The sequence below is a fragment of the Calypte anna genome, chromosome 3 (assembly GCF_003957555.1).
Source record: "Calypte anna isolate BGI_N300 chromosome 3, bCalAnn1_v1.p, whole genome shotgun sequence".
NCBI classification, from domain to species: Eukaryota; Metazoa; Chordata; class Aves; order Apodiformes; family Trochilidae; genus Calypte; species Calypte anna.
Window position 1 is genome coordinate 6,268,829 of NC_044246.1, and position 10,569 is coordinate 6,279,397.

Here is a 10,569-nt window from a genome sequence, read left to right on the forward strand (position 1 = left end):
GGAAGGAACCTCTGGAGATCATCAGCCTCAACTCCTCTGCCTGAGCAGGTTCATATAGATCAAATTATATAGTATTATAAGGTGAATTATATAGTACCTAATGTAGTTGGTACATAATGGTGGAAGTTTTATTGGCACAGGAGTCTCATAGGAAACATTTCACTTCAGCTGCCTTTGTAAATTACCACATCAAAACAAAGCAGTTGGATATAACATAACTTCACATCCCAAAGGTTTCTGTGAATGAAAACTTTTTCTTTCCTTGTAGCTATTAAAGATTTGTCTGTATTTTTTTCCATATAAGAGACCAAATGGAAAGAATGTTCCTCATTTTGACACCTGTGTCTTGGCATCCCTTTGCATCAGCAGATTGCCTCAGCATCTCTGCACAGACTGCTGAATCTTGAAATACATCTTGCCTGGTTTTATGCAACAAAGCTCTGACTTTTTTTCAGGGACTGAAACATGAAAACATTTTAATGACTTTCTCCTAATACCATGTCTTATCAAGAATGAAGTCCAGTTGTCAAATGTTACCAGAGGGCCTTTTTTCAGAGATCATTTCATCCTGGTATTTCCAAGTTAATTATTATGGCTTGTAAACTCCAACCTAAAAAATATATTTCTCAGGAGCAGATTTTGTCTTGCACTGCATTGTGAAAACACCTGAATTTTCAGATTTTTGTGGGCAGCCACCACCCAGTAATAGATCACTTGCCCAAACTGGGCTATGAGTTCAGTAGAAAGAAATTTCTTCATTCTTTCCTCTTGCAGCAGGGCTGAAGGAGCTGTGTTCTTGTTCAGTGTCCCTTCACTCTGCCCTTCAAGCATCAGTTGGGTTTATGCCAGGACATCCTTGATAATCCTGGGACAGCAGCAATATGGATGGTGACATGAAGGGAAGAATTAAGAATTAAGTAATACAGACACTTCAAATGCCACCTGAGTGCTCATCTGAGTAAATCTGGGCATTGTGGTGCTGAACATGTTGGCAGCTGCCAGCATCTCCTCTCCATGCCAGGCTGGCCAAAGGCTGGTGGGAGCCCTGGCTTCAGGCAGGTGAGAGTTTCCTAGGATTAAATTTCAGAGAGAAGCCTCAGGTTAGTCAGAGCAGTTGAAAATGACACAGCTTTTGCATTTATTTTTGAAACTCTGCTCTAGCCGGTGATTCATCATAGGTGGTAAGGATATTTTTGTTTCAGAAATCTTTTATATATATATATATATATATATATATAAAATTGACATTTGTTTGATTTAGTCACTCAGAAGTGGGGAGAAATAAGTCTGTGCTTAAAAGTGGTGTTCCAGGACTGCCAGGGAAAAGGGAAAAAATAGCCTGACAGTAATACTCTGAACAAGGCATTTGAAATTGTTACTGCTGAAGCTGACTTTGAAAAGTCAACACTTTAATAGACAATAGTAAAGAATATGCTCCTGGCAAAAGAGAAATACAGTGATTGGCAATGGGAATGTAAGCAGTCTGAAAAATTAAAACAGTTCAGCAGTGAACAGCATTTCAAAAGAACTTAGGGCCAAATGTAAGAATATGTGGCATGGGGATAGTTTTAAAAAGGAAGAGAGAACTTGTATTTTTCTATTTATTTCTCTGTTTTGGAATATTTTTCACAGTAGAGGGACATGTTTAACTGTTACACAGGTTTGCTTAACCCACATTTGAGCATCAGTTGGCTTGAGCATCAGTTTTCTATGAAGTTTTTCCATTAGTTATATGCATATATCTAAACACATCTGAGGTTTTAATTAATATATCAGTAAAAGAGTTTATTGCTGGATAATTCTCCACTGATTGTGAACCTTTGAGGGGGAGAGGTGTTCTGTAAAATATCTTAGAGTTGGAAACCTTTGACTTAGAAATTGAATTAATGCAGTTCAGAGTAATTAATTTGTATTTATGGTTCCAAAACATTATTTTCTTACTCAGCATTTAAATGCTGCTGTTATATTTGTTGTTCTGTTTTCAAATTAATGTCTTATATATATATAAAATAAGCTACTATTACACAGGGTGAAAGAAAAATCTGGGTTAGAGCAGAGGTGTAGGATTGTGTTCCTGACACTGGCAAGTAGCAGGTAGCTGGGAAAAATTCTAGGCAAAGGGCAAGCTTGTGGTAAGGGCTTCTTATAAAATAACCCAGAACTCTGGGGCTTCCTGAGCTGGAGACCATATATCTGTATTTAATTATTCTTTGTGGATTTTTTGTTTCATATCTAAATGTATTAGGAATCCATTTGAAAAATTTGGTACTCACATCTTTTAACATCAGTTTAACTTTGTGCTCTATGAAAAAAAAAAAATACCCATTTTTGTTCTTTGATCTTGTTGCCTAATAATTGAATTTAATAATTCCCAATAATTCATTTGCAAGTACCTGAGAACAGCTCTGCTCTGCTTTGATGATTCTTCTTAAGCTTCTTTGTGCCTTTCCCATTTATATAATTTGCTTCCTGGGAAAAGGAGACTAAAAACCCAGGCCCATCATGGACTTGCATGGTGACATTTCTTTCTTGATGTCTTTTTTTTCTTTTGCAGTAGGTCTTGCAGTTCCATTTTTCTTTTTTGATCAGCAGTGGCTACTTCACTGGAGATTCATCCCAGCCTCCCCACCAGCCATCCTCAACCAACCCCTCTTCTTTCTTGAGTCTCAGTTCAGTGTCAGATGCATCAGATTTTATTGCTGTATGGCAGCTGTTTCACACAACAGCTTAAAATTGGGCAGTTTAAGTTTCTTAGAATTGTGACTATCATTTGGGTTTGCCCATTTTCCTAGTCATTAGGTCAGTCTATTGAACAGCTTGCTGAAACTTCAGGTTTCTGGGGTTTTTTTCTCTTCCACCCACTCACAAGGCTGGGCTTTTGTGGGAGAATCCCTCAAAGGTTCTCTGGTTGCTCTTGATGCTGCAGCCTTTTTTTTTCTTGCTTCTTTGTAACAGATAAATTCTTTTGGTCTGTCTTGTTGTTTAGGGAAACACTATCCCAGTTAAGGAGATAAAATACTGGTGTTCCTTGCTCTGGAGTGGGAAAAGCCCAAATTTTACATGCTCAAAGAGATCTCAGTGTTTTGCAGCCCAGAAAGCCAATGGGGTCCTGGGCTGTATCAAAAGAAAGGGCAGTCAGTCAAGGGAGGTGATTCCCCCCTGAGACCCCACCTGGAGCTCTGTGTCCAGGTCTGGAGTCCCCAACATCAGAAGGACACAGAGCTCCTGGAACATGTTCAGAGCAGAGCCACTGAAATGCTCAGAGGGCTGGAGCAGCTCCCTGTGAGGACAGACTGAGGGATTGGGGTTGTTCAGCCTGGAGAAGAGGATGCTCTGAGATGACCTTAGAGCAACCTTCCAATATCTGAAGGGGCTACAGGAAAGCTGGGGTTGGGCTTCTGACATGGGGGTGTAGTGAGAGGACAAGGGGAAATGGTTTTAAACATGAAGAGGGGAGATTTAGGTTGGACATTAGGCAGGAATCCTTTAATTTGAGTATGGTGAGACACAGGTTGCCAGAGAAGCTGTGGCTGCCCCATCCCTGAAGTGTCTCAGGCCAGGTTGGATGGGGCTTGGAGCAACCTGGGCTGGTGGGAGGTGTCCCTGCCCATGCAGGGAGGTTGCAACTGGATGAGCTTTAAGGTCCCTTCCAACCCAAACCATTCTATGATCCTATGTGATAATATTTCATATTGTATCTATGAGACAATCAACATCCTGCTGTACTTCATACTGCTGTAACAGAATGAGGAACAGTTCATGAAAGGAGGTTTTTTGGTGTCTATCATAGTGGGCATTTATAGAAGAATCAGCTCACTGTCTAGAGAACAAATTGAATTTGATTGCCCTGGTCCCTGAACTTCACTGCTTTGTAACCTCCTACAAACAGCAGACTTTATTTGATTGTGCTGAGCCTGTGTACATCTCTGGTCTTGCATCTCAGAACCTTTGAAACTGTCAGCCTGCTTCAAACCCATTCTGCAAAGAAATGGGGGCTTACAAAGAATTTATTACCTACAAGTTCCAGGCAAATAGAAATGCAGATGGTGGAAAGAGCCCCTCTAAGTTTCCTAACCAAGGAAGGAGTAGCAGGATGAGCTCACACTTAACTTGACTCTGGAGGATACAGACAAGAAGAACCTCAGTGAAAAAAGATAATTTATGACTCACAGGCACAAATCTCTAGAGGATGAGTCAGTTCCAGTGCTCATGGAACTCCATTTGCTAAAATAGCAGTTTCTGACACTATCATTCTTGCATACAAAACTGGGACCTAGGCCAGCAATTTCTATTGCTTTGTAGTAAGTGTTTGTTTTTGAAAGTTGTGTAATTTGCTGTAGATGTTTGCAAAAGCTAAGCCTTTATAAAGTAAAATAATAATTTTAATGTAATTTCAGGACACAAGATTTAAAACAAATGCATCTTTGTTCAATATATAGACTTTTAAAACTGATTTCTTTTCTTTAGAGTACTTGAAAACCTCAGGGTATGTTCTGACTTAATGCAATTTTGGGTGTTTTTTTTAAGTGGTTTCATGTCCAGGCACAGTCTCATCACAGAAGCTTCAAACTCTGATACATTAAGATACTCAATGAGCCTGTCAGACCTGATGAGCTGTGCAGAAGTTCCAGAACCATTAGCAGTTGGGTATATACTGCCATGTCCTCACCTCAGCATAGGGAAAATCTGCTCACTCCAACCCTATTCAGTGAAATAAACTCAGTTTCCAGGTCAAAGAGTCTGAGGTAGGGCAGATCCTGCCCTCAACTCTGGAACTGCAAGTGCTGTGACTGTGCAGAACCTCTGTGCTATCTGTGCAGGTAGATCCAGACACAGGAAAGGATGAGCTGGAAGGCAGCCAGGCAATCCATAATACTTGTTTCTCTCTTTTTTTAGGGGGAAGCTATAGCTTGTTCTGAGGAAATCTGTATAAAACATAATTTCTTGAATACTTTTTCCCAGCTTTTGTTATATTAAATGAAGTTTTGCTCTTAGGTTCTTTTTTGTGCTCCAGGATGGCCAGCACTGGAAGAATTGTACCTTACTTCTAATAATATTACAGTTTTGGAAAGGTAAGATGAGTTATGTAAGCTGATGATTTGTGACTGACGTACTGCAAAGTTAAGCAGGAAATAAAGTTACAATCCTGTAATGTTTACATCACTGTGTCATAACTTTAAAAAAATGATGCATACATCATGTGATGTACTTCAAAACATCTCTAAATGTACACAATTATTTGCATGCAGTTATATACTTAGAAAAGTAATTTCAATTAGCAAATAACTTCAAATGTTCTGCATTTGTTACTTGTTTGGGTTTTTTTTCCCTGTTGTGGCAGGCCTGAAAATGTCCTGCAGACCCTGAAGCTGTTAGACCTTTCAGACAACCAGTTACAGGATGGAAATCAGCTGCATCTCATAGCTCATCTCCCCAGGTATCTGCTAAACAAATCCACTGGAAATTCTTTGTCTTGGATGCTCATCTCCAGAAGTCTCTGTTGACTGAAGTATGGTAGTCTTGGTGTTGCATGGAACATTTATGTGAGCTTGAAATAGGGGTGTTTTGCCTTCCTGAGGAGAGTAACTGGATTATAGAATTGAGGTATTTTAATACAATCTGATGTTGTTGTATAGAACACATTGCTGTATGTTGTTAGGTTCTCATTATGTACTTCTACACCAAAACTGATTTACCACATCACCAAAACTGATTTACCACATCACCAAATCTTCTATACAGATCAGTGTGCACAGAGTTTTATCCAGGCTGAGAGGACTGAGTTTGTGTGGAAGGGCAAAGCTGTGGGAGTTGTTTCTTAGGAACAGTTTTATGAGCACAACAGTGTAATGCAGGCTCAGCAGAAGCTGCACAAACATCTTGGGGTCATTTGAGCCTGTTGGGAAGTTTTTTGGAAGGTTTGACACACTAAGGATGGTTGGTGATAGATGCTTGCCATGAGCACTTTGCACTTCTGGTGCCTGTTTATTTGTCCTTCCTCAGGAAAGCAAAACAAGGAGGGTTTGGAGGGAGATAAAAAAAAATGTGATGGTAATGATTGTCCACCTCTTGATTATTAACTCTGGGGAAGGTTTCTGTTCTGACTGCACTGGTAGAAGTGTGTGGCACATCCTCTGCACAGGCAGCATCTTTTGGAAGCTTCAGGGCTTTTTTTGGGTAGCTTAAAGGCTTTGAAAGAGACATACTTCAAAATAAAAAAACCAAAGGAAACAAACCAAAACACCAAACAGAAAAAAACCCATGGAATTCCTATCTTGAATTGGGTCAATAAATATACACTCTCTCAGAAGAATGCCTGTGGTAAAACCCTTTACACAGGGTGTTCTGGTTTACAGTGAATAGAAGTATCCTCATGATAGAGGCTGGAGCTGTGGATCCTTCCTTTGGGAATACCATCCCAGGAAGGGAGCTGTGTGTTCCTCAAGCACTCCAATTACAGTGGATGCAAAGGTGTGGGATTTGTGCTTCAGTTTTGATGATTTGCAGAATGATGATCTTGCTCTGTACACCAAAATAGCAGCTATGATTTTAAATAGCCACAAGTGATTTTAAAAAAAAAGTAAAAATTTGGAAAATGGCACCTTTGAAATCCAGGGACCATTTTGAAAGCTTGAGATTATTGCATTTACTTTCTGAAAAATTTATTCCCTGAATGCTCTACTGGAGTCTGAATGCTCTCTGTGAAGCTGCTGTTCATTTGTCAGTGTTTATGAATCATGTCAAAAAGTTTATGAGATCTTTGGGGTTTTTTTTTTTAAAAATTGAAGTAGTGTTTCTTCACAAAAACTTCCTGTGCCATGGGTGGTAATCACTGTATCTATTCAATTTCAGATTAGAACAGCTAATACTTAGAAACTCTGGAATATCTTCTATATGCTTTCCTGATGCTGGGTTTGGTATGTAAAATAGTAATTTATTTCTAGCTTTATAGTTCTGTTTATTTAAAGTTTTCACTATTGTCTTATAAAGTTACTCTTTTCTCTAGGATTCAAGACTAAAATGTTTCCTTCACTAAAACACCTTGCAATAAATGACAATAAGATCTCACAGGTAGGTGAGCTGATGATAGTTCCATATTTTGTAAATACCTTTATTAAAAAGTAAGTTCCAATTTGGGTTTTTTTCCAAAATTTCTTGTATAAGTGTATGTGTAAGCTCCTGAGGTAACTATTGAATACTTTGATCAATGCAGAGGCATAATTTAAAAATTTAAAAGCATTTTTTGATGCTTCAGTTAAACATGTTTATGGCAGGCAGTCAGATCCCTCTGCTACCTTGGAATTCCTGTCTCAGAATTCTGATTACCTAAAATGCTGAGCAGTTCCTTGGGGTTTTTTATTGGGTTTTGTACGTATTTAAATGTTATCCAATTTTTTCCTTAACTAAATGAACATGATGAAAAGCACTTGGTTCTGCTGAGCAGAGTGAGTAGTTTCAGCTATGGTTATTGTACAGGAAAAGTCAATGCTCCTGTGTCTTGTTCTGAAGTTTGGTTTGTGTTTCCTCAAAGTGCTCTTCCCTTCCATTTCAGTGGTCATCTATCAATGAGCTTGATAAGCTGCCAAGTTTGAGGTCACTGCAGTGTCAAAACAACCCTTTCACAGACACAGAGAAGAACCCAGAGACCCTGAGGCAACTGATTATTGCCAAGATAAGTCAGCTGGAGGTTTTGAACAAGTGTGAGGTATGTGGTATTTCAACAAATAGCATGGGTTTAGGGAAAAAAAAACAAACATTAAATCATTGAGTAATTGTTTTCAGATTTGTTTGGGTGCAGGAAAGGAGAAGTGCAGGTTATTCCATAACTAAGGCACCAAGTAGGACTACAAGACCCAGTCCTGTTTGTGGATGCTGTTAACATGGAGGAATGGTGGGGTATTTTTTTTCCAAGTGCCCTGAGTTGTAATGAAGTTGCATCCAGATTACTGCCAAAAAATCTGTTTCAGTGACAGCAATACAGGCATTTGCCTTCTGAAATAGGAAAATTGCATTATCTAAACCAAATCAAACTTCCAGAAAATGTTTACCATAGAAGAGGGCAGAAGCAGCATGTGTTCATAGCTCAAAAACAACCCCAGACATCCTTCTGTCATCATATCCATCAGCAGCTTTGCTTATTCATTTATGGATCAGTATTATGCTCAGAGGTAAGGCTTTACAGATTTGAATTTAATTTCAAAATGTACAAATACAGGGATCAGACACTACTTAGTGATGCAGTTTGTAAAATTCTTGGTAGCATTAAAACATGCTGGGGACCTCAGTCAGAGCAAGGAGTCAGTGTCATTCATTGGGGTTTTGTTTTCCTTCTCTGCAAGGTGTCTGACCATGTGCCATTCCTGTGTCAGTACAGATCCTCCCTGCTGAGAGAAGAGGGGCAGAGCTTGATTATCGCAAAATATTCGGCAGTGAGTGGATAGCAGCTGGTGGGAACTGGGACCCAGAGAAAAACAATCCCAGTGAAGAATTCCTTGCTGCCCATCCCAGATACCCATCACTTTGTCTGAGTAAGTCCCAAGTACTCTGTAAAACCAACACTTCCCCACTTCTGGCATCGTGGCAGCACTGGTTTGATTTTTCCTCAAGTTTTCCCTTCACCTTGATGCTTTTCCCAGTTATTTATTCTGCCTTTGGAAGGCCCTCCCCAGCTGGCAGGCCCATGTGCAAGTGACTTTTGCTTCTGTGGGGCAGCCCCATACTGTGAGCATCTGCCCCATAACCACTGCTGAGCAGGCAGGGGCTCTCCACCTATTTTTTTAACCTGGGACTGTTAAGCAGAATGTCTTTGTGCCTGTAATCTCCTCCCCTCTACCCCACATGCAGCCCCCTAAATGCTCTAGCAGTTGAGGAGGGGTTTTTCCTGTAGCATTTAGGATTTCTTGGTACCTCAGATACAGGGGAACTGAGGCAGCAGGCTCCTGCCTGACCCAGCACCCAGCTCTGAGATCTGCTGGTGAGTTTTTCTCTTTTTTATTCATTTCTGTGTCTGCTTTCCTTCCTGCAGAGTATGGTGCACCTGAAGAAGGGGAACTGAAGGGACAACAGCCTCTGACACTGAAAAATCAGCTTCTGAGTAAGAGGCCAGAAATGGTCAAAATTGTTCTTCCTGCATTTAAAATATTTTTTTACAAGCTTCCTGAGTGCTCCCTCCTGTTTGGAGACAAAAGGCTCAAAAGCCTTTGAGATGTCACAGAGTTCCAGCTTGTAATGTTGTTCCTCTGAAGTGTGTTTATCAGTGACTGATTAGATATTTGCTTCTGGGTATTCCAGCTCATTTTCCCCTCAAACCAAGCTGATTTTCTTAATTAAGACTTAATGGAGAGCAGAGGTAATCAATACTCCATTCTGACAGTATGAATGGCTTCTTCAGAGAAGCTATTTGAGATTTTAACCTCAGTAGTTGCACTGTTTTCTGGAAATTTTTTTATAGCTTCTTAATTTAAGGACTGTCAAGAAAAATATGGGTAGTTTTGGTATTTGGGGCTGTCTACATAGGTAAAGTAGGTTACATCCCAGACTTAAAAATTCACTTGCTTTCTATCCCAGTTGATACAGAACTGAACCTTTTTTTTTTTTTTTTTTTTAGTATATTAAGGTATTACCTGTTCATGCATTTAGTTGGAAGACTAAACAGAACAAGGGATGTAGCTGGCTAGACAGAATAGAAACTTTTTTTTTTAAAGCATATGAATCTTTTAAACTTTGTGAAAGAATTAGGTTAATAACTTCCTTAAAATGTGCTTGTAGAGTGTTTTTGAGATAGAGGTCAAAAACCTCCTTTAAACTGAGTAAGCTGTTTCCATTCTACTGCAGGTTACTGTAAAACATAACACAGAAATTAAGCATTTTTAGGTAAATAGTCCTTTTGACAAAAAAAAAATTATTAGGGAGTAATTTAAAAAATATTTTCTCTAGTTTACCAGAAACTCAAATATTTTAATAAAATTACTTTTAATTTTACAGAGAATGACTGAATGGTATCCTAGTTGTTCAAGCTATATCCTCTATAAACAATTTGTAATAAAAAGAGACCTGAAAGACTCCAGGCAGAACAGGGCTTCACCTTCCTTCACTAATGTCTCCCCATTCTTCCTTAAGCTCTGACAATCAAATGTCCTGAGAAACCTGAACAGAAGCCAGTACAGAAAAAGCTACCAGGTAAGAATTCCTGGCTTCTGTGTAAGGAATTGATTTGTATTAAAGACTGGCAGCTGCCTCTGGCTTTGCAGCTCCTGAAGATTCTCCCTTTAATGGAGAATCATACTCCCCCATATAGAGAAATGACAAAGGTAGGAATTTTTTGGAAAAGTCCTTATTTTGCTGACCTTCATACTTAATTCCATCCCAGCTTCAACACTGACAGTTGATGCTTTTCTTATATCCTCTGCTGTTGGCTTCATGATTAATGTATCTGGGGCAATCAGAGGCTAATTAACTGGTATGGAATCTGGTGGATAATCAGATAAAAAGAACATGAAGCTGTATTAGCCAACCATGTAGTCTGCAGTTCTAGCTGGGGTTTAGTATTTAATTCTGACCTGCATCAAA

The 10,569-nt window shown here is 39.3% G+C and overlaps 1 protein-coding gene across 5 annotated transcripts in view; it reads left to right on the forward strand.

Moving 5' to 3' along the window:
- TBCE (tubulin folding cofactor E) overlaps nucleotides 1-10,569 on the forward strand; it is a 51,539-nt gene that overhangs the window by 39,305 nt on the left and 1,665 nt on the right. For all 5 annotated transcript variants that reach the window (XM_030448025.1, XM_030448022.1, XM_030448021.1 and 2 more), the window contains 8 exons: nucleotides 4,996-5,072; nucleotides 5,342-5,437; nucleotides 6,853-6,917; nucleotides 7,007-7,071; nucleotides 7,553-7,705; nucleotides 8,375-8,528; nucleotides 9,026-9,094; nucleotides 10,120-10,179. In XM_030448025.1, the coding sequence (XP_030303885.1) occupies nucleotides 4,996-5,072; nucleotides 5,342-5,437; nucleotides 6,853-6,917; nucleotides 7,007-7,071; nucleotides 7,553-7,705; nucleotides 8,375-8,528; nucleotides 9,026-9,094; nucleotides 10,120-10,179 (739 nt within the window). The remainder of the gene's footprint in view (nucleotides 1-4,995; nucleotides 5,073-5,341; nucleotides 5,438-6,852; nucleotides 6,918-7,006; nucleotides 7,072-7,552; nucleotides 7,706-8,374; nucleotides 8,529-9,025; nucleotides 9,095-10,119; nucleotides 10,180-10,569) is intronic.